This window comes from Canis aureus, chromosome 20, assembly GCF_053574225.1.
Source record: "Canis aureus isolate CA01 chromosome 20, VMU_Caureus_v.1.0, whole genome shotgun sequence".
NCBI lineage: Eukaryota > Metazoa > Chordata > Mammalia > Carnivora > Canidae > Canis > Canis aureus.
This window is the reverse complement of record NC_135630.1, coordinates 54,068,623-54,092,861: the sequence shown is the minus strand read 5'-3', so window position 1 is coordinate 54,092,861 and position 24,239 is coordinate 54,068,623. Positions and strand designations below refer to the sequence as shown.

General features: G+C 37.3%; 1 protein-coding gene and 1 long non-coding RNA gene across 4 annotated transcripts in view; one reads left to right on the top strand and one right to left on the bottom strand.

Moving 5' to 3' along the window:
- LOC144291817 (uncharacterized) overlaps positions 1–5,409 on the bottom strand; it is an 80,728-nt gene extending 75,319 nt beyond the window's left edge. The window contains exons 1-2 of the mRNA XM_077861615.1: positions 5,278–5,409; positions 4,237–4,333 (exon numbers count right to left, since the gene is read on the bottom strand). Of these exons, the coding sequence (XP_077717741.1) occupies positions 4,237–4,333; positions 5,278–5,409 (229 nt within the window). The remainder of the gene's footprint in view (positions 1–4,236; positions 4,334–5,277) is intronic.
- Positions 5,410–5,462: 53 nt separating this feature from the next.
- On the top strand, positions 5,463–23,994 carry LOC144291818 (uncharacterized). 3 transcript variants are annotated; one of them, XR_013359369.1, is made up of 4 exons: positions 5,470–5,642; positions 6,521–6,649; positions 22,810–22,919; positions 23,696–23,994. It is a non-coding gene; the product is annotated as an uncharacterized LOC144291818 (long non-coding RNA). The 3 variants fall into 3 exon arrangements; XR_013359368.1 differs by having other exon boundaries at positions 5,471–5,642; positions 22,810–22,924; XR_013359367.1 differs by lacking the exons at positions 22,810–22,919; positions 23,696–23,994 and having other exon boundaries at positions 5,463–5,642; positions 6,521–7,052.
- The last annotated feature ends 245 nt before the right edge of the window (positions 23,995–24,239 follow it).

Here is a 24,239-nt window from a genome sequence, read left to right as displayed (position 1 = left end):
AGACATTTTCTTTTCTTCTTGCCTTTCCATAGAAATTCTCCATACGCTTTTTAAAATAATTGTTTATAATGTCACATTGATCGTATATTACAGAAAGATAAAGCAGGAATGTTGAGCCTGTATAGGTGATTTACTGCTTAAATAAAAAAGACTTACAACAAAGCTAATCTGAAATTTAAGTAATGCATAATTATTATTATTCTACAGGGTTCAGCATAAATTATAAGCAGTTAAACTAAATTGCTGATATTAAAATTGTGGTTATATTACATAATCACCTATTTGAAGCTTTTCTTATCTATCATCTATAAAATATTGTTAATATATTTTCCTATTATTAAAATTTAACTATTTGCATTTATACATTTTCTCACATTTGTGGTAAGAAAGTAAAAAATACCTAACTAGTGATCAGAGTTACTAAGCATTCATTTTTATTTGCCTGAGATCCGCCATACTCAATGAGTGCTACAGGTATACCCTACTCTACTCTGTTCCTCACGAAAACTCTAGAGCTATAATTCACTTTAGGCTACTTTTCTCTCATGACAGTCCCTAACATCTATTTAGATGTTAAATAGATCTATTTAAATGTTAGGGACATTTAGAAGGTCCACACGTGGATAGGATATAGACATGGACCACTACATGGCATGGACCAATTCATTTTCTTTAATGGGAGAGTGAGAAATAAGATATAAGAGTGTATGCAAATGGAGGACTAATGGAAACAGTGACATGATCTCCCAATCTCCCTTCTCTTCTGTCACAAAGTTATCCCCCATAGGAAGAGAACAAAGGTTGAAAACAGCTTTTTTGAAAGGAGATTTGAATCATGAAAGGAGACTGTGAACCAAGGAAGTCTCTAAAAGCACCAATAGTTTCATAAAATGATGCAATACAGAGAAGGAGTAGGAAGGAATAATCACGTAGTGCCAATCTATGAAATATTAATATTATCAGTTCAAATGAAAGTGAATGAAATAGGTTCCTTTCACTTATGTTATTACTTCTTAGCTAATTTTAAATCTAGCGAATCTCTTAGAAACATGATCTAAACATCTTATTTCTGCACCATTATTTGAATAAAGATTCCAAGTCTTTAATATGGCTGGCTTGAAGACAAAATTGTTTCGTAGAAGCGTTTTAAGCAGGAGGGCTGTACGTCTCTTTCATGAAAAACATGATGCAGCAGAAAAGATCAAAGATTTATAGAAAAGTTCTTTTTCCTCTTTTTGAAAGCTGGTGCCCATGGCTTTCACTAATTGAAAATTTTCTTTACAAAAACAGGCCTGTAGGCAGTCTATTTGCAGCCACCAGCATTAACTGCACATCACTGTAACTTCCTGCTTTTAGAAACTCACTAAGAGATCAGTGGAACTGGATACTGACAATTTGAGGTGGACTTCACCAATTTGTAATGACATGGGTGTGCAGAAAAACAAGTAATTACCTAGTCATTATCTTTCATAGTTTCGAGTGATACAACTGACACTATCATTATCCATGAATAAGGATAAGAAAAAAAATCCGGTGGTCATTAACATTGAAAACACTTATGGTTCATTTTTTACTGAATCATTTCAATGTAATAACTTTCACAAATTAACCGTATATATGTGAGTGTGTGCGTGCATGTGTGTGGGTGTACAAAATCGTTGCTATTGACATTCCAATGCTAAACCCTAGAAAGTGTCCTTGTTATTAGATTTAATGTTTAATAATATTATGTCCAAATATTTTATCAATTGTAGTCCTCATGAGCCTGCCTAAGACACCAACAATAGAATAAAAGGACTGTTCTGTTTTGCTTATGCTCGGGGAAAAGATTTTGTTTTGTTTTTACTTTTATTATCTGGATTAGAGTCTTAGAATTTGTGAATGCTCAAGGTAAAAGAGAGTTACGTTTGTTATTTCAGATGTAAAATACATACAGATTTTAAGCCCGGTATTATTGATGTATTTCAAAACCTTCGAATTAAAACCATATAATAACCATTTCTTTGCTGATATAAGCAAATTGATCTTTTGTTGGCTTTAAATCCAAATTGTCCCTTTTCATTATAGTCAGGTGAATGAAATCTGAATTTCAGATCAAAGACTGGAGTTTGGCCTCCAGAAGAAAATTTTGTATAAGGGAGGGTGTCTTTTCACTTTCTTCAGTGGGCTTAAGTGAATTATAAACTTTGGTAAAAAGTCACTTTTTATTAGGTTTACCTTTAATTGAATGAGAATGTGCTCTTTCCTCATCTTTTCCTCTTTTTCTTCAGATCATATTACAAAGCTTATTTTTTAAATAAAAGTAATTGTTTTATTTAAAATAGTAGTGAATGTCAGTAAATTCAACTCAAAAAAAGTAATATTAAAAAGAAAAACAAAATTTTCACCACTCAAAAATAGCCATAGAAATGTTTTGGTGCAGTTCCTCCCAATCTGTTGTCTAGGAAGACGGAGGCATCTCTATTCTCCCTGTGACAGCTGGAAAAATTCTTTATACCATATGGAAGCACATGAGTCACTCCCCCCTCAAAACCCCCGCTGGGGGCCATTCACACTTGAAGTAAACTCCAGTATTCTCTCCTCATCCCACAAGGCCCTGACTGATTTAACTGTCTACTCACCCTCTGACCCCAGGACTCCTATAGGGAGTTAGAGGGTATCTATTGCTAGTCCCACAGACTACCTCATCGGGTCTTTACACCCTGACTCTCAATTCTCTATTTTGGCGTCATCTAAAAGGACAAAATCTCTCTAGTTTATCTGGGACCATCTTTGTTTTAAATCTGAAAGCTACACATTCCAGGAATACTCTCAGCTCTTGGCAAACAGGATGTTCCTAGAACAAGGATATTAATTACACTCTTAACATGCTAGTCATTTTAGACACACTAGCTTCTGAATAATAATTTCTCTTAAGCCCATTGCTTTTAAGTTGTGTTTCATTGGACACTTTATTGATGTCGTATATTCCCCACTGATTTGGAATGCTGTTTTCACAAACAAAATCAAAATGAGAAATTCATGACTGGTTTTTGGCTATATATGTAGTCTTATCTATTAACCCATAGGTCTATATTAGATACAAGACCATACTTTTTAAGTTACTGTGCCTTTATGATATGTTGCAAAATGTAGGGATAGAAATGTCCTTATTATTTTTATTTTCAATATGCTATTTGTATTCATTTATTTTTAAGATTAATTTCCAAATAATTTTGTCAAGTTATAAAAGTACCATATTAGAATATGTTTAAATCACATAGAATGTACAACTTAACTTGAAAAATGTCTATAGCTATAATGTTGAAACTATCCACTCAGAAACATATCCATGCAATTTTTCAAACTATTCTTATTATTTTTAATAATGTGTTGAGGAATCTTTATAGGTTTAGAGCATTTTTTGCATTGAATTTGGTTTAAATTGATTTCCCATTGATCGTTTTGAAGTTGTTTTAATGGATAATTATGTTAAATGAGATATTTTATTTTCATTTTCAGAACATATATTTTTTCTTGTCTTATTTCTTTGACCAGAATTCCAGAATTTTGCCATTAAACAATGACTATATAGTCATCCCTATAATGTCTCTTTTTCTTAGCATAAGTACTTTAAAATAGACTAAATCATGTACTCAGATTAAGACTAAATCATGTACTCAGACTATGGGAGTCCCCACTCAATGATGATATTTTTTTAAACTATCTGTCTCAAAAGGTATTCCTTTTTTTTGTGTATAATATTTTTATGTAAAATCTGCTTTTCTGCGATCAAGGCACACATTTAATCAGCACATTAAGAAATCTTATGCAGGTGGCATTCTTGCTGCCTTCCTGAATGTCTCTGTCAATTTAGGCTAAAAACCCTCCTAATGGGTCTAGCTGTCCATATCCCAGCTCAGTCACCTTCAAATTCTGCTTATTCTTCCTATGATTGCCTCTACCTATTACAACAGAGAATAGTGTTTCCTTCTTTAGGAAAAGCCTCTCTTTTATTGGTACCCTTTTCCTCACAGCTCCAATGAGTATCTACCTGTACGCTTGGATCCTAGAATGTCTGCTTTTGAATTTCATTTGCCCTTCTTCTAAGAGAAACAACTTCCTCCCAATAAATCTCTTGAATTTCTAATCCCATCTTAGTGTCTGTTCCCTAAAGAACCCAAACTAAATACAAGTGGTGCTGAGAATGTTCTAAGTAAAGACACTATAGTGGGGTTCTCCAATGGGCTCACTCACCACTTGGCTGGCAAAGAAGACATGCTTCTGAGTGTGTGTAGTAAATGGTAATAGTCCAATTGCTGAAAACTTGATCTAAGGTGACCTGGTAAGCAACCTAGGAGAGAGAAAAGTTATCCTAGGTGTGGTAATTCAGGTACTTGAAAGTTATGAGGAAACAATGCCTAGAAAGATAACATAGTTGGCTTCTTTCTACTAAGTTCTCTTGATGGCTGGCATAGGGGTAATAAGAAACTGAGCACTGTCAATAGCAGTTAAAGACTAAATAGAAGAGCAGACACAGAAGATCTAATATTTAGAGATGCAGGACCCTAATGGTATTTAAATACTAAGCCAAAGTAGATCTGCTCTGCTAAAGTTGAGTCCATGGTTGGGAAAGCCTGGGAACACACAAAAAAATGGAATAGGTACATCTAGTTGGCTACCCTAATGATGTTGACTTTTGAGATCTCCCAGGGAACTTAGAATTTGCAGAAATTGTCCATACTTCCCTACTACTAGTTAGCATTTACCACGCACTGGGAAAAGTCCTAAAGCCCCTCCACAGCAAGGCAAATGGTACTCCCCTGAGGAATTATTTCCACTTCTTCTTCTGGCTGCTGGACAAAAACTAGGGTTAAATCCCATCCCTGGGAAGTCCTAAGCCTCATAAGAGAGGAAAGAAACATACTACATTGAAAGAGTTGCAAAAATTAACTAGTACATTTTGACAGGAGCCAGAGGAATAACACTGGGACTGGATTTTGAGGATGTTTGATTAAAGGGACTATAGCTTACACCCTGGTGAAGCATGACTTCAATAATTTAGGGGTGGATAAATGGAGTCCTTTCTCAGGAAATGGGGATTTAATACCTTGGTAAGAACCTCAAATAATGGGGGAAGCTCTATGTTAGAGTAACATTTAAAAGTCTGGAAAAAGTGATAGCTAGTCATGAGTGAAATAGAAATGTCATCCTAAGCAATGGAAGAAGAAGGAGGAAAAAGTCTGAATGAAGTGGTCCTGTGGGAATACACATATTATATGAGGTCAGAAAACCAACCAGAGGACTCTGTTCCACAGGAGGGCAGATCTTTAGCCAAGGCTGGCAGGAATGTGCTGGTGAGAGTGCCACCAGAATTTCATTGGTGGCTCTTTTCCACCAGCCAGGGCTGGAGATAGGAGAGGCAGTCATAGAGCTGGACTCATTAATATTCATAAGTTTGAGGAGATGTCATAATGAGAGAGGCCAGGTGACTCTGCTTAACTTTTAGGAGTCAAGAGACCACAACTACCATAACATTTAATAAGGTAGGAGGTACAGCCAATGGCTCAAGAAGCTGGAAGGTGTTTAATAGAGTATGGTGTTCCTAGGGCCAGAATTGCCAAGGGAGGCCAACATGCTTGTTGTCTAACATCTTTAACCAAGTAATTAGAGTGTGTTTTTATTAATTTTTTAAGGTTTATTTATTTATTCATGAGAGACACAGAAAGAGAGAGAGGCAGAGACACAGGCAGAGGGAGAAGCAGTTTCCTTGCAGGGAGCCTGACGTGGGACTCAATCCCGGGTCTCCAGGATCATGTCCTGGGCCAAAGGCAGCCCTAAACTGCTGGGCCACCTGGGCTGCCCTAACCAAGCAATTAGAAAAGGAGGAGTCTGAGGAGTGTGAAGGTGACCATCCTAATAAAAAGCCATGATCCCTGTTCAATTTCCAGATCTGCACCAATTTTCAGATCTAGAACCCCCTGACCTTAGTGGTAGTCTCCAGTAGAACTCCTACTGGAATGAAGATACAATGATGATTCCCCCCAGTTCTATGCCAAATGGTTCTAAAGCTGTTTATTCAGATGACTGTATACTAAGGAAAGAGAATAAATACCACACATTAGGAAGACTTAATAGTGTCTGAGTTGATAACAATACCCAGAGAAACAGATGTCATCATGGGCTTCCCTGTTTGAGTGGAGGCTTATGGAGGCCAAGTAATAAATGGATTCCTGACTAAAGTTCAGCTCACAATGGGCCCCAATGGTCTTTTCCCTGTTAAAATCAGAATTGATATAGTTGGCTATTCAAAAAAATAAAAAAAATCTCATATTGGATTCTTTCCTGTGGGGAAGGCTAAGTGGAAACCTCTGAAATTGCCTCCCACTTCTGATCAAGATAGTAAATCAAAACCAATATTGTATCCCCAGGATAGAGGAGTAGGGAATGGCAGAGATTAGAACCAAACTAAAGACTGAAAAGATGCAGGGGTGGTGGTCCTATCACATTTCCACTTAATTTTCTATTCTTACTCCTGTAGAGACTAGAGAATAACTACAAACACCAGGTTCAACCGAGTAGGAATTCCCTACATCTACTGAGGGATGCGGTATCATTACTAGAGAAGATTAATAAAGCCTCAGGTTCCTGGCATGAGACCTTTTATCTGGTAAATGTATTCTTTTCAACCTCAATGAGAAAGGAGGATGAGAAACAGTTGGCATTCATATGACAAAAATATTCACGTACAGTTTTACCTCAGGGATAAATTAGTTCTCTTACCTCCTTCTTAGTGTAATCTGATGAGATTTGGACATCGGGTTATCCCTTCAAATATCACACTGATCCATTACGTTAATGTCATCATGCTGATTGGACAAAGCAATAGCCATGTGACATAAAATAACGCAGAAAGATCCCATGTATCTTTCACCAAGTACCCCCAAAGACAACATCTTACAAAACTATATACTGTCACAACCAGGATAAATACATTGGTTCAATCAACATACATTTTCTTTAAATGCCAATTGTTCCAAAACTAAAGATGAATAAAAGAAATGATGATCATTGCTGATTGTTCTGTAATTATTACTGAAACCAATTTTGTTACAGAGAGGAGGGAGTAGTATCCATCTGGGTATCAGAAATGCAAAGTATGCAATGTTCTGGCCTTTTAGACAGTTATAGAAACCCAAAAAGTAGGACATTATGCTAGTTAGTAAATCAAAAAGCATATTTACCACTTTTCTCTTTTCAAATCGAGTTAACAATTCTTAATTTCTCATGAAAATAGTTTCTTGAAGTTTATTCCCTTTGAGTGCTTTTCTTCTGACTTTTTGCTCAGTCGTGAGTATTCCATACCCAATGCATAGCATTCTATATTGGCAATGGAGACACTGAATTCTTTCTCTGACTCTTCATGTCTCTTTCACTCTACTTCTCTTTTGCCTTGAACAAGAAAGTGAAACCAATCAGTTCTTTAAATAAAACTTAAAGACATCTTGCCCCTTATGTACATCTAAGGAATCATATGAAGATTCAATTAATCTGATTCTTAACAATCTGAAAACAGATGGGCACTAAATAAAAACAGGATCTTGCTATATTGTCAATCACATCAATAGAACTTGAAGTTGTTGATTTGCTTCCCACTTTAAAAAAAAAAAAAAGGAATACAAATTAAAATGCAAATGAAATGACAAATGCAAGCCCATTTGTAAATGAAAATACTACCCATAGGAAAAAATGAAATAAGACAATGGTTCTATCATGGGGGAGGTAAGATATCAGTAAGTGCTGACTTTGGCTCCTTTGGTCCTCAAATGAATGATCAAGGTGATAGGACTTGAGCTCCTCAGTTGAAAACTATAACATATTTTTTAAAATGTTCCTCAGAAGAAATACAGCATAATAACAAGTATTATCATCTTGCACATTGGGTGAGCTATATGCAAATTAGTCAACAATTATGGTTGACTAAGAATTATATTTAACAATTGAATGTCATTTCATACATGAATTATCATAAGGCAATTGAAAAGTGGTATCATAAGGCAATTGAAAAGTAGTATTTAAGAAAATTGTATGTAGAGAGGTCAATTCTAAAGATGCAAATTTGAAGACAAAGTTACTTGTTGGACAGAAAGAGGATCAAAATCTTTTGTATTACTAGGAGGGGGAGACTGAAGTTAATACATCATGGATATAGTTTGGGGTTACAGAGGAGAAATAAAAACATTAGAACTTCAACAATTTTTTTCTGAAAACCTTATAAATCTCAAAAAACAACCCACCAAAACTCTAAAGAGTACAATTTCGATATTCAGTAGCATCTTGTTAAGTCTCTTTGCCAAATGATCTAGAGATAATTTCAGATTTGTAATTTTTTATCTCTTCGCTTTTATGTCTAGACACATTATTGCTTTCCTATCACCTTTAATGTCTTATATGTCTAATCAAACCATACTTTTGAAAAGAAATAGAAACATCTGTCATTTGGAACATTTGCCTAAAGCTCTCTACTTTTTATTAAGTAGAGTTTGGAGGTAGTATTTTATTTTTCTTCTGGATCTATTTTATAGAAGTATTTTATATTTCATAGAAATATTTTAATTATAAATCTTTCATGTTAAAAAAAAGCTTCTTTCAAACTTTTAACCCTAGGGGCACCTGGGTAGCTCAGTCGGTTAGGTGTGTGACTTCTGCTCAGGTCATGGTCTCAGGGTGCGGGGATCCAAGCCCAGCTTCAGGCTCCCTGCTCAGTGAGGAGTCTACTTATCCTTCTCCCTCTGCCTCTCCCCTAGTTGTGCTCATTCTCTCTTTCTCTCCAAATATATAAGTAAAGTCTATACAATTTTTTTCACCCTATAGTTAATCCATGTTTAAACTGAAGTTTAATCCTGAGCATTTTCAGAAACACCAGTCTCTAAAGAGATCTAATTGTTATCACAGATAACACTGAGTTTATATAAGAATTGAAATATGAATAATTAGGAATATAGTTGACCAAGGAGATGAAAAAATCTCCATACTACCTAAAAATGTCCATACTACCTACAGCCTTTTATAGATTCAATGCAATCCCTATCAAAATTCCAATCACATTTTTCACAGAGATACAAAAAATAATTCTAAAATTTGTAAGGAAAAACAGAAAACTCCAAATAGCCAAAACACTCTTGAGAAAAAAGAACAAAACTGAAAGCATCATGCTCTCTGAATGAAAACCAAGAAAATCTTGTAGGTACAGAGAACAGATTGATGATTCTCATAGGCAGGGAGTGGGGAGTGTGAAAAATATTTTTTTAAATGTAATCTAACTATATATTTTGATTCAGTAGATCTATACCTGTATCTCTATCAATTCTGAGTTCACTCTTTTATTTCTTATAATTTTTGAGGATCTATTTAGGAGGTTTCAAATAATGAATTAAGCCCTATACAGTATTGAAGGAGAATGAACGAAACTAAATCTTACACTGTTGCGCTGGGGAAGATGCATGTTTAAAAAAAAAAAAAAAAAGCGTAGGGGAAAACTGAAAGCCATTTAGGGTTAATCAGTGTTCTGGACACCTAGTAATTCTGAATGCCAAAAAAGGCAGTGAATGAATAGGCGATTTTAAAATATATATTTTTTTTAATCTCAATTTTCTGAAGGAAGTTTCAGTACCCAAATGCATACACTTAATTGTTATTGTCAAGACCTCAAAATGTCTTGACAACTAGCCTATCTGCAGTTCCCTATCCCTAACAGTATCTGTTCTGATGAACAGCTTATGGAAACGACACAGGTTAAACAATATCCACTAATACATTGCCATGGTTGGTTTGTCAGATTAAGCTAGTCTTTATCAAGTAAATGTCATTACAAATGAATGAGACTCAGACCCAGAATCCTTTGCTCCTTTGGGGAGCACAGACAAATATTTAGGAGCACGGGGACCTCCTGGAGGTATCAAGTGAGGAACCTTAGGATTTAAAGGAAACCATGAGGCCTTGGCATGGTAGGCTTGGACTCAGGAGAGCAAAAGATAATGAAAGACTATGAAACTTGACCTGCTTGATGAATGTGTCCAGGGCCAACACTGCTAACATGTTTCCCAAGAGGAAGTAAGTTGGCTGTGCCAGCAATTAGAATGACTCCTCACTCCCCAAATATGACTGGTCATAATCAGATAAGAAAAGTCTAACCCTACCAAAAAAAAAAAAAAAAAAAAAGAAAAGTCTAACCCTTACCCCAACCCAAAACCTGGCATGAGACATGAGAAAATCCTTGCACTCCATCAAACATTAACCTTTGGAGGACATTTTCCTTTTCTTTATTTGGAAAGAGAGAGAGAGGGGAAGAGAGAAAGAGAGAGAGAGTGGTGTCTTCAATAACTTTGGGACCTCTTTTGCAGCAGGATTGTTTTCTCTTTATATCTTTTTTATTTCAATACTTAGTAAACTACTTGTATAACTTGAGTATCTTGATCTCTCTAAGCCTTAGTTAAACAAGGATACAAATAAATACTATGAACACGTAGGTGAGAATTTAATAAAATTATGCATACGCCAGACATGTAATAAACATTTTATTAATTAATTAATTAATTCATTCATTCATTCACTCACTAAATCCTTATTGAATGCTTGCTATATGTGAGGTGCCAGTAAACCAAAGAAGAATGAAATAGAAGTCGTAAAGTTCATAAAGTTCTTAAGCATGGTAAGTAGCAGGTTATGGATAAATCTTTGTAATAGCACAGGGAAAAGATGTTTAAATTTGCTCTATGAAAGTCAAAGAAAAATTTATGTAGGAAATGAAATTTAATGTTTTCTACTAGGGGCTCATGTCAGAAATCCGAGCTGTCCATGACTTCATGCCTTCTTTGTCTCCTTTCTATTTTGTCCCAAATTATCTGATAATCTTGCATACTTTTCTCTATTTATTTCTACTACCCTTATGCAACTTCATCGAACTGTCCTCTCTCACTGGACTATGGAAATAGCCTTGTAACAAGTTGACCTGAATACACTCTGACCCTTCTCCAGTTTTCTATCTGCATCACATCTGCAAGTGATAAAATACAAACACAATCACATCAACTTTTGGCTTTGCCCAGACAGTGGCTTCCCATGGGTATTGGGATAAAGCAAAAATGTCCTCATCAGACTCCACAATGCCTCCGGTGGCCTTGTACCTGTGTGTCTTTGCTCTTCATTCAAATATTGTACCCTTCCCTACTAGCTATCTCTGCTCTAAAATAATAATAATAATAATAATAATAATAATAACTCCTCTCTGTTTTTCTTTCTTCTGTTTTTCTCATATATGTCAAGTTCTCCTCAATTCCAAAATTTTTGCAGGTATATTTTCTCTACTTTGTATATTTTTCATTCCTCCTCCTATTTTAGCCAAGTACTTTCCTTCTCATCTTCACACCTCAGCTGAAGCATTGCTTTCCTAATGGACCCCTCCTCACTACTACCAACAGTGAAAGGTAGATCACGTTATTAAGGATTTTGATGGAAATTTTGATTACAAAATTTGTCATTGCTTGTTATTACACAAGTGAGGTTGTTTGATAAACATCTATCTCATCAGTAGGCCAAAGCTCATGTTGGTAAAGGCTGTTTCTGCTCATCAGTTATTTATTTATGTTTTTTGTCTTACCATTTAATTTCCAGCACCTAGCAGATTATCTGACCCAAAATAGAGTCTAGAGCAATCATTAAGTTGGATGAATACATAAATTAATAGGAAGTTAGATGGATGAACAGATGGATGGATGGATGGATGGATGGATGGATGGATGAAGTTTGCCAAATGGGAAAGGAAAAGATGAAACATCCAGGCAATTTATGAACAAAGGTAGAGAAAAATAGCAGTCCATGGTCTTCTTTGAATGGGCACAGGAAAAAAAGAAACTGGAAAAGATGAGGCTGGAGAAGTGGGTTGAAACCAGACTGCAAATCGTTATTTGACAAGTTAAGGAGCTTAGATTTTTCATCCTGTGGGCATTTGATAGTCAGAGGAGGCTATTAGGAGAACAAACAGTATAACTATATTTGTTTTTATTTATTAAGATAACCCAAGCAGTTAGTAGGGGAGACGTGGAGACTATTTACAGGAAAACTAGTTGCAAGGCAGCTCCGATCATGCAGAATTGGCATTCAAGCTGGAGCTCAATCAAGGGCAGCAAAAGCACAGAATGCACATCACATGAGCTCTATACCGGAGGGAGCCCAGGCTGGCTGACACATCGGGTGAGTGAAGATCTTAAAGGATGGGTGTGGAACTGAGAGCTGGGATGTGATTGTGAATGGTTGCGCATGGCAGGTTAACACATTCTGTGATTGTTCTTCATCCCTGCCTAATTTGATTATTGTTAATCAGTAGCATTAAAGATGCCAGAGACTAAATTAAGGATATGGAAATATTTTAAAAGATGATCAATGCAAAGGAAGTCGCAAGTTATTAGATTGTAAAAAAAAAGATAAATAACAAGAAGTTTCCATGCGCGTATTTTAATAAGTGAATTAAGTTCAAGTACTAATTCTAGGGTTATATTTCATAATTATTTTTACTTCTTAAACATTTTAAATATTTTTTAAAGACCTAAGATTTTAGGAACATTGTAAGTTAAACACTAAAGAAAATATGCCATTATGTACTCAGCTCATTTACGTGAAGAAATTAAAAGTATCCTATAAAACTGGGAAGAATGCATATAAAAATCATTTTGTTTTTCTTATGTTGCTTGTCAGACGTTTTACGGATGCTGCCTTTTCTTTGCTAAGTTAGTTACTCTCTAGAAATGGAGCATGGGAGGCGGAGACTGAACTGCCATTTGGAAGCTGGGCTATTTTTGCTGTCCAGGTAGCCAATTGGGTAGTGTGTGTGTGTGCTTGTTTGTTGCCCTGCCACCTGCCCCATCCCTTACTCTCTTTCCTTCTGCACTGCTTTGAGACCTGAAATGCTGATCCCTAAAGACTGCATCACCCAGGTCTCTCATCGGCTTGTTTCTAGTACACTGAAGCTAATGGGGAACAAAGCCAGAAGATCAGAGGGTTGGAAAACAGAGATCTGGGTGCCACTCTTGTGTCTCATGTAGATCTTTCTAGATGTCTCTGGTCCTAGCTCCAGCTCGAACTATGCTGTATTCTTTATTCCTCTTGCCCCATTAGCCCCGAGCATGTTAGTGGCTTACATTCTTGCTAATCCCTGGGTCCCTCCCTATCTTTGTGGTTCCTTTAAACTTGGCCACCATGTGTGCAGATTATCCCATTATTAAAGGCTCTTCTGATATGAATGCTGTTTACTTACAGAACCGAGCATGTTCCAAAGGCAGACAGACTTGTTTCCAATAGTTGCTTTACTCTTGTTATTTGGGGAGCTAGAGCCAGTTATGGATTCTAGTGGTTTGGCCTATAAAACGTACCTAACAGCTAGATTTACATAATACAGGCCCGCTGAAGACTAGATGAGCAAATGAATCCAAAGTGCCTTCATGGATCTTAGCACTTATTAATCATTGCAATAAATGTTAGGGAAAAAAATCGAAATAAAAGTAAGATGCAGTTCATGAATTGTATCAAAGAAAATTCTTAAACTCTTGGGGCATAGAGATCTATTTGAGACCCTCATACTATTCTCCACCTCTAAATTAATGTATTTCTTCACTGGAGAAAGGAATGTTAGGGAGGGCAGTTTAAGTCCCTAGAACTCCAGACAGGGTGTAGCTACCTCCTCCCATCACAGAGGGCATTCGGAACTAATCATTTCCACCAGAAATGTTACAAATCAGTTTTTTAAAGCATTGTATTTTTAAATACTTGTATTGGGTTATTCACAAATCTTTAAAGTCTGTTTTCGATAAATAGATTCAATTTCTTATTTGTACTTTCAGATTAGCTTGTTCTATTTGAGAGAAATAGTGTACATTCCATCTTCTAAAATCATGAGAAAGGCTCCTTGGAAGTATCACTTACTGTCAGCGCCTCTATTTTCTACAGCAAGTTGTAAAAGGGACCAAAAATAACTAAGTCTTCAGTTATTAGACAATTCACCTGGAATGAAATGGAGCAATGCTACATGAGGAGAAAGCCTACAGTGGGAAAAAAAAAATGGTGTAAAAATTGAGTATATTCCAGAGGCCAAAATCAAAGTTTGTAGATGATAGCAAACTCTGAAAAAGACTACATTATACAGTGGCCAGGAAAGGCAAGGGAAAGGGAAAGTGCTGTAAGGAATGTATCAGTTCCTCTTGAGCCGTCCATCTACATCGGATCAATAGCTCTTCCAACCATGGGACATTCAAGCTTTCAGCTTGAGAAATTGAAGTTCTCAAAATAAGTCAGGGTTGCAACACAAGTCCATCATGGTGTGTCACAGAAATGAAATGAGTTGTCTCCTGCTCGATTGATGACTGACATCAAACCAGGAGGAAAAAAAGAAGAAAATAAACGAGACCTGGGTTTTGAAAAGTTGTTTCACAGACTTCTGTGGAAAAGTTTACACCGGGGGGGCCTGTTCCGTGCTGGCAACACGTGCACGAGCATAAGGCCATGCCAGCAAGGAGGGCTCTGTGGCACGCCCAAGGAGCGGTGAGGGCAGATGCCCTAGAGAATCATCTGGGGCTCTGAGGATTTTCTACAAGCTCTATAAGAAACCCAGAACATCTCAGACCCCGGCTGGGGAGTAACCATGGAATGCCCAAGAATTGCCAGGAGATGAGAAAGGCCAGGGTGGGAACAGGTGATTTTTAGAAACGAAGCGATGATATGGATCTTATATAATGACCGGAGCAACCCATGCTGGCAATAGCCTCTCCTGTAAAACAAACTTGTAAGAAAAAAAAAAAAAAAATCAAAGGCTGTTCAGCATATGTCTGCGTTGCACAGCTAAAAAGACCCCTGTAGTGTCTACAAACAGGACAGGGAAATCAATGCTTGGTGCAGGTGCTAACTGAGCTTCCTGTTGATAAAAAGGAAAACAAACAAGCAAAACAAAACTACCACCACCACCACCACAACTTTGTTATCCAAGCTACAATCCTCCTGCTCCTCTATTATCCAGGCTTTCAAAGTGATTGCACTGAAAACACTTTCTATCTGTGCACGCAGATGCCCTGGATACGTTAGAGACCTGCGAACTGCAATGCCTTACAAGCCTCAGCTCTGCTTTCCTCAGCCTTTGCCTGGAGCAAAGAAAGCAGAGTGGGAAGCAATGAGCATCCCTGGCACCAAAGGTGAAGGATGTTCTGCTCAGAGGTGAGATGGCTGTATTGTCTCATACAATCTCAGGCAATGCCTCCCGGTTAGCAGCTGGGGGACTCTCTGTGCCTCTGACAGCTACGCAGAGGCCTGGGTGGGAGCGAGTTAAATCAATAGGCCATGATCTATCTTCTCTTCATCTCTATGCTCGTGATTTGATGTGATCTTAATAAATGATTTTTACTTATTATCTCAGTCAATTCATCTCTAAAATGGACCTGTGTCTTCCGACACATGATCAGATGGGAATCTGGAGCTTCTCCAATCAACATGGGAAATGATTGATGGGGAGTTTCAAGGGTTTGACTTTAAAATATTAATGTATACAAATTCCCCTCCTTCGTGTGCCTGCTGTGCAGAAGTCTTGTGGCACGACTGTGAACACAATGCAGCTATGCAGTGTTTACTGAATCAGCAGTCACCCTGTTATCAAATATATAATTTTGTACAGAATTCCTGAAATATATACAGTACTTATTTCAGTGTAGCAGGAGCAAGCTTGAAGTACAGCTGTAAATTAGTGTTCAGAAAATTGCAGTTGGAATATAATGGAACACACTTGGAAACATATACTAGTAACTCTACCCCCTTAATGTACTCACAGATGTGATTATATACATAGAAATATAATTTTATTTATTTATTTTTTCAAAAAAGCATGTAACAGACTCTTCTAGTATTTTGCTTAGTAATGGAAAGTAGAACCAGGTACTTTTCCATTGACATAAAATGAATGAGTTGCTATCTCTTCATTATCGATGACACTGTCCTCTCTGTCTCTGTAGCATCTCTCTCTCTTCCCTTCTCTTTCCTTTCCTCCCAAGAGACAGTAGCAAATTTTATTATCGTCACATCTCTCCACAAATCAGTGCAATGTCAACATTATGGAGAATCGACAGGGGTATTTCAGATACTATGTCTGTGTAACATAGTTATAAGCTTACGGATTTGAGGATTCTACTTAAAAAAAGCGATCTCTATTGATATTTTATCCCCTTCTATCTACACGTTTTACCGATGTAATTATTTTCAGCTTTTATTTATGTATTCACATACTTCTGTGTAATTGAAAATACGAGCTTATGGTATACAAAGTTTTAAAATTGCTTAACAGCTACGTTGGCTAAAATATTAAGCGTGCTCTTTCCCCGAGGAGACAATTCCACGTTGTTCTTAAGCTTTGGTTAATCGTGAAATATGTGTTTTATCTTTTAGGTCAGGAAGGATTTTTTTTTTTTTTTTCCATTTAAGCATTATTGAGCAGTGCCTAGGGTCCAGTTCCTAAGAATACAGTTGGCTATTGTTGAGGAGGGTGGTTGGGGAGTGGCCTGTTTTGGAAGGGAGCTTACCCTCCATGAGTGGTGTGCCGGACGTGTGCCCCACTGGCCCAGAAACAAGGGTAACTAGTCTAAAACTGAGAAGAGCACTCAGTGTAAGGTGAAGGAGATTGTTAGAAGTTTGTCGCCACACTCAGCAAGTAGCATAGCTTTAGCTGAATCTGTACTGTTTAAAGAAGAAATTCTGCACCTTCTTGGATGCTCTTTGGACCTCCTTGGCATCTGAGTTTGCAAACTTAGAGGAGTCTTTGATCTAGTCTTCCAATTCCTTTGGCAGATCCAATTACACACAGGGGACCCTCAGAACCTAATGATAATTGGTACCCTAAAAATGTCACTAAGAATGGATTAACCTAAAATGAGAGAATTTCATTAGCAAAATTCATAATTATGTTTTAGAATAGTCTGAAAAATCGTTTCTCAATTCAGTCTATTTAAACTTCACCGATGTGATTTTTTTTGTTCTTTGAAATGCAACAGAACTTTTATATTTCTAGTAGTTTCAGAAGAAACTACCTGAAAGTTGTCCAACTCAAGCTGATTTCTTCTTTTAATCATCTCAATTACCACAATTTGGTGCTACATCTTAATCTGACTTAGGACAGGGAATCATCTCATTAACTTGTTATTAATAATTTTATATAACTTCCAGCTTCCAATAGGGATTTCAGCTTTTATGTGCGCCCAGAAACCACCCCCAGTAACTCGTGGTGATGTTAGGTTGCATGAAGCCATACCAAACTTTTTCTATGTCCCTGAATGAGCCCTGCCTATCTATCACGTGTGCCTCTGCTTGTTCTGAATACTCCCCCTCCATACACCATCCTTCACCCTCTCTCCTCCTTCGTAAATATGCCTGGTCCTTTGCATTTTATAATATCTTCTATTAAAAAAAATCTCTGATCTTTTCCCACCTGCCGTTTCGAGTAAGCTAGCATCTCACTTCCTTTTTGAGATCCTTTTTGTATCACCTACCACACTTTATTTGTGTTTTTAAATCGTTTATCTTTCTCAAACTGAGTTCCTTGAAGAAAGGAACTACGCATTTGAGGCTAATATGCCATCGTTTGCCACTGAGCCTTGCTTGGAGTATTTGTTCAATAAATGTTTGCTAACTAAATAAATGAAGGCATTACCCACCCACCCCTACTCCCTCCCCACTGAAATTTACTCAGTTTTAATAAAGTGAACTAATCAGTTTGAAAGAGATCTTTTGAAGACAGCAATTTTCTAAATAAACATATAAGAGCAGGCAGGCACATAGCAGAGACTCAAAAATATTTGCTGAATTAATTCAAAATGATGCTTGTGCATTAGGCTGATTTTCTATCCATGTATAAGTTTTCCAGATGTGATAATCACAACAATTACTTACTAGTGCTTGCTATGCTCTTCAGACCTAAAAATGATAATTAACACAGTGATTGTATAGAATCATAAGTTAAATGAGGAGGGACTAATTTGTCTCTCAAAACTGCTTCTGCGAAAGTTGGAGCTTGAGTTTTGCATAGGTGTTTACTTGTTCAATAGAGTCTTCTAGACTGAAGTGATGTCAAGTGGAAAGTTACAGGGAGACAGGAGGGTTGTAGTATTAAGGGTTAAAAAATTGGTCAGTGTGAATTACTTAATTTTTTTTGCACTTGTCTCTTTTTCTGAAAGATCCTTGTCCAGTGGATCAATTTGTCATCAAGAAGGTAATCTATATTTACTTTGCAGCAGGTACTGCAGCTCTTAACTCTGCATTTAGCTGATTCAGCTCCTACCCAGACTACTTTGACCTCAGAAATATTCCCTGCTAACTGTCCTCCTGTTCACTCCAATTTGTACTGCCTAAACGCTTACTGCTGAGTGTCCCTCTGGCCATTCTGAAAGGTGTTTCATCACACTACAATAAACGTGAAATACTGATGCACTCAAAATTGCACACACACACACACACACACACACAAGGCAGCTGGATATCGACATGGGACTGGACAGGGGCATTTATTACACTTTACTCTTCTACCATTGTCTACCTTTGGCAAAAGAAGATTGTTAGTGTCCCTGGTGGTCTATGTTGATCAATACTACACGGGAGTTAAATTAGACCTCAAGTCAAGCACACATCTCCATTGGCTGAGATACCTTCAACCTAAAATCCCTGGAAAATTTACATTTTTCCACTAAGTTAACCAGTAATAGAGTGAAATGAGTGAGAAAAAAGCAGCTGTCTAGTTTATATCTTGCATTCCCTCAAACAAACCTGGTCCAATTTTGAGCCCCTGTAGGTGTAGTTCATTAACCAGTCTAACAGTATTTCAACTTTGCAGCTTAGAAACATTGTTGATTTAATGACAAACCATCAAGTAAAGATGATCAAATATCATGCAACATAAAATCCCAAGAATTAGAGAAATTCTCGGATTTATTATACGCCCCAGTTCAAAAATGTCCTCTAAATCCCGAAGACCATGCTTTTCGATGACAAAAAAAGCTGTCATGTGAAATAGTTAACTGGATTGCTGAGTCAAAGGTAAAGTAGGTGAAGTAGTCAGTTCAGCCTCTCAAATTAGTATTTTTGGAGTTATTTTTGTATTTGTAGGTTTCACAAGTAATCTGGAAAATATCGAGCCCTCTCTGTAAACTACATTGTTTATTTTAGAGTTTGTCCCCCTTGTATACTTTGTGGGTTTTGACCAGAATATTTTTATCCTCCAATGTATCACTTTTACCTCCATTTCATATTACGTCTATTTCCCAGGGAGAACACAAGAATTCCTAACTGTAGATGAAGCCTACACTTAAAATGAGTATCACAAGAAGTGTTTTGCTCTAACTTTAGATAGGCAGTTTCTGCTACTGGTTATGCTGACTAGGAATAAAACCGACGGCCACTGAGGCACAAATTTATCTGAATAGGAAAAAAAAAAAAAAAAAAAAACGTTGTATTGGAACAACTCTTGGCCACTGATTTCAAGAGAGAAAGCTGGTATGGTTTTTAAGAACACTAAGTTGAACCTGTTGAAAATTGACTCAGTCGCTTATATGCAGTAGTATGCTGACAAATGTCTACCAACCAGTTCTCGGGTTGGGGAAGGCAGAGTGATAGTGTTTTTCCATTTCTATGGTTTGAGTATGCTCACTCATGCCTGATTTCAATCTACCAAAGTGATATCCACTAATGGAGAACAGAAAGAGATGCCCACAAATGGCTCTCATGAGCTGATACGTGTCAGCTCCGGCACACCACTAGTTATCCTGCCAACTTCACTTCTCAACCCCAGCTTTATAATTTAGAAATGGGAAAACTGCTCTATGAAATGCATGGGAAGCCATTAATTAGAAGTTCCACGAGAGGCTGGCTTGCTTTCTCTTTTAACCCATGCTATTAGCTAAGCAGCAACAACACCCAATCTTATTGTAAACGTTCCACTGGTTTTACATTTATCTTTATTGCCCGTCTTTATATATGAGAATGGCAAACTTGGTTGTTCTCACCAAATCGTGATCCAGAAGTATTTAGGTAAACCAAGAATAAACATGTACAAATGTGTATACAAGTTGAGTGTCTACTATATTATGAAGTACCGTAATATAGAAGTAGTATTCCCCAGAGATCTGCGTAGATATCTCCTGCAACTCATTGAGGTCTCTAATCAAATGTTTTCTGAGATAGGCTGAGATGAACGACCTCATTTAAAATTGCCACTCATTGGGGCATCTAAGTGACTCAGTTGGTTAGGCGTTCGGGTCATGATTTCAGGATCCTGAGATCGAGGCCTACGTCAGGCTCCCCACTCAGCCCAGAGTCTGCTCCAGGTTTCTCTCTCTTCCTCTGTCCTCCTCTTCCTCTCTCTCTCACTTTCGCTCTTGCTTTATCTCTCTCTCAAATAAATAATTAAATCTTTAAGGAAAATAAAATCGCCACTAACTCTTTTGGTATTTTAATAACCTCCTGTTATACTCCTTCTATTACTTCTTCAGCACTGTCAGCTTCTAAATTCCTGAAAATTTTACTTATTTTGTTCAGTGTATAATGTCTACCTCTAGAAGTGCAGAATGTTCTACTTTGTTCATTTATGTCTTTCCAGATCCTAGAATAGTGTCTGGCAAATAGTAGATGGCATATAGTAGATGTTCAACAACTATTGTTAGAATGAATGAGATGCCTCCTGTATCCGATCAGAGTAATGCTTAGAAAGGATTTTGGTTACTTAACTGATTGACCAATGACTATGGGGTCTCACTCAGGAATAGGTTTTAAAAATAGCCTAAATTCTCATTCTTCTGAAATTATTTAGATATGGTCTCACTTAAAGACTGAACATTGCCTAGTCTGGTGATTTTTAGGGTCCCTTAGAGGCTTCTCAGATACCTCACAGAGGGGAAAACAGAAGAGCCCAAATGGATGGGGCTCAGTTCTACATCCTGGCATCATGCAGAAGAGCCTGCTTTTATCAGTCCGAGTGTGTGCGGGGAGAGCAGGGGGGTGGAGGGAGTGAATGCTGTGTCATAATGTATTTTTTAAATAAAAGATTTCTACTGTTAAGTTTGAAAACCACTATTGTAGATTACAGCTTAAAATCTTGGGGTTATTTTTTCTGTATTTCTAGTTATTTAAGTCATAATCAATGAATAAACAGGGGGGAAAATCCATCTTTTCTTTTAAGTAAGTAACAAAATTTCTTTTAATAAAAAATATTACCTAGCAGGCAGGGGCCATAATCTTTAAGCAAACTCTTCTCCATTTTCCATTTTTTCTAAAATATAAAATGTATCAATGGTATACTTGGCCATAGCACTTGCAAAATGTTTTTGAAGAAAATCGTATACAACATTCAAGAGAATATCTTCTTAAAAATGGATTTAAAAAAAAATAACGATAGAATCTACTACCAAACCAGTATGGAAGAAAATTATTTTGAAATATGAATCAGGTAAGCCAGATGCCTTTCCCTTGTAAGCAATTTGAATTCAATTTGTGGCAGAAAGTGCAGGCTCTCTTGGATCAATAGGATGCATTCAGCACAGCTGACATACTACACCTGATCCAGAGCCAACCTGGCTGGGGACCTATTAGTCATACCTGAGGGACTTTCCCTAGCTTTTATCTCAAGGTACATCTCCTAGGATTACAGGTACTTGAGGCTAATTAGGTCTGCTCTATTACCTGCCATGCAAAGGCTCTGTTTCTACAACATCCCATTTACCTTCCAATTTCAATGAGATAATCAGGGTGCTACAGTGCACTAAAGGTAAAATGATAGGCTTGCACACACCCCTGGCTGCCTTTATCTGCTAATACCATGAGCTGGCGTGCGAAGGCACGTGGGCGCATGCACACACACACACACATACACACACACGCAGAGGGCTAAAGAGATAATAGCTGGACTGACCTGTTACAATTTTACCTTGTTTGCTTTGTTGCTTTTCCTCACAAGTCAGTCCTCCTTCCAATGTAATTATGTAATTAGAGCTAAAGACTATAAACAAATAGAGATTTGTCCCCTCCCCCAGAGCTCTGAAGTCAAGCCTTTTTAATGCGGGGACTTTGGAAGCCTACACCTCCCTGACGCAGGGAGGCAGACCTGAGACGTGAAAAGCATGTCCCTCACATTCCTACTTACCTGCTCTTTCTCCTGGACTCAGGAAGCAAAGGGAGTGGGGGAGCACATACCGAGCATAGGGTCCAGGTTTTCATGTTGCATTTGATCAACTTTTAGAGGACGATTAAAGTTTGTGCCCCCTTCAAATTAGCTTTTGATTCAATTGTATAGCATATTCATAAAGTCATACCAAATTAAGACCATGGAGCAAAATCGACCCTTTGACAATGTTTGCCGCCCCTCCATACATGCCATCCTTCTCTGTTTGGACAACCACCTTGCTTAGTGTATTTGCTGGTGGTAAGGTGGTAGGGTTCCTGAGGAATAGGTTCGATTATGATGTAGCTGTGTAAAGCAAAACCAGATTTTACCTTGTGGATTATTTCCCCAGCTCACACAAGAGACAAGAAACAGCAGAGAATGTGTGGGCCGGCTGTACTCTTTGGACGGGAACACATTGGCAAAGGGAACAACAATAGTTAGCAATATTATGGTATGCTCTGGCTTTACTAATCTTTTTGTCATTAGGAAACATTAAAGGCATTTATTTCTCTCCGGAGAAAATTTCAAGGTCCCTCTTTCTGTGTGTGCTCAGTTTTGACCACTGTGTTGTACCTCTTTTGATTCTGTTTTGTTTCCAGCTTCAAACCCACAGGATTCCCTTTGAAGAAATCCGTCCTGGGATGCAAGAAGAGTGGTTTAAGTCAGGAGTTGCACCCTCCAAATCCACAAGGACCGGGCAAACAGCATAGTTGGGTAAAGGGGACCCACGATGGGCTAAATGCACAACCCTCTAGTAGATAATTTAGGAATGCTTAGACTGTTTTTCCAACTTTTTCTAATTATTTTTTTGAGATACTTTTTGATTCAGGTGCATGTATTTGACATAATCCAGAGAGATCTCAGGTATGCTTTACCCAGTTTCCCCAATGATAACTACCTGCAAGGCATAATATCACAACCAGAAAACTGACATTGAAGCTAATTATCATTCCGAGGCACATTTTCCCAGTTCACATGTACATGTGTGTGTGCTTAGTTCTACAGATTTTATCCATAGATAGTCAAGAATTAAAACTCTTTTGTCATCATAGGCTCCTTCTTTGTCTTTTTAATACCTACATTCACTTCCATCTTGCACTCCACCTTCCCTTCTCTGTCTCTAACTCTGGGGAGCCTTTTTAACCTGTTTCCTATTTCTATAATTTTGCAATTTCAAGAATGATAGACAAATGGAAGCATGCAGTATGTAATCTCATGGTCACACACATTGACTTTTTTTACTTTGTTTAGATCCTTTGAATATTATACAAGCTGCCATGTGTATCAAAATTTCATTCCTTTCTATTGCTGAGTAATATTCCACAGTGTGGATGTACCAGAGTTTGTTTAACCATTTATTCATTTAAGGACATCAGGGTTGTTTCTAGTTTGAGCTATTAGAAATTAAGGTCTATGAACATTTGTGGGCATAAGTTTACATGTATAAATGTATTTCTCTCTTTTTTTCCCCTCACTTTTTTACAGAGACAAATTCAAAGAAATACTTTCCTATTGTAAGAAAAATGATCACACAAATGCCATTGGCAAGTGGCATTCCGCCTCACTGTGATGGTAGTTCTATGCTAACTGAAAAGCATGTGTCTCAGAGAAGTCACTTCCCAGATCCAACAACATTGCATATGGCGACGTGGGGCCAATGATACCACATCTGTGATTTCGAAGAACATTGTAGATTCTGGAAATTTATATGAAACTTTTTTTTGTTTATATATCTTCTATATAGGACTGTATGTTTTGAAATACTGAGAGCCAAATGAAATAAAAATACAGGCTACATTTTTTTTTTTTTAAACCATAGGCCCTTTTTTTAATGCTTCATCTAAGCAAAGAATTCTGGTACTAAACTTATGAAGCCCACGACATAGATATCACAATACATAGGCTACATACTATGTATGTATTGCTGCTTTTACCATTTAAAAAGCTAGTTTACCTGTGTACTGTTTATCTGTGTATTGTTGCTTTTACCATTATGTCACTATGACTTTTGAATTCTTGTGATTTTTTT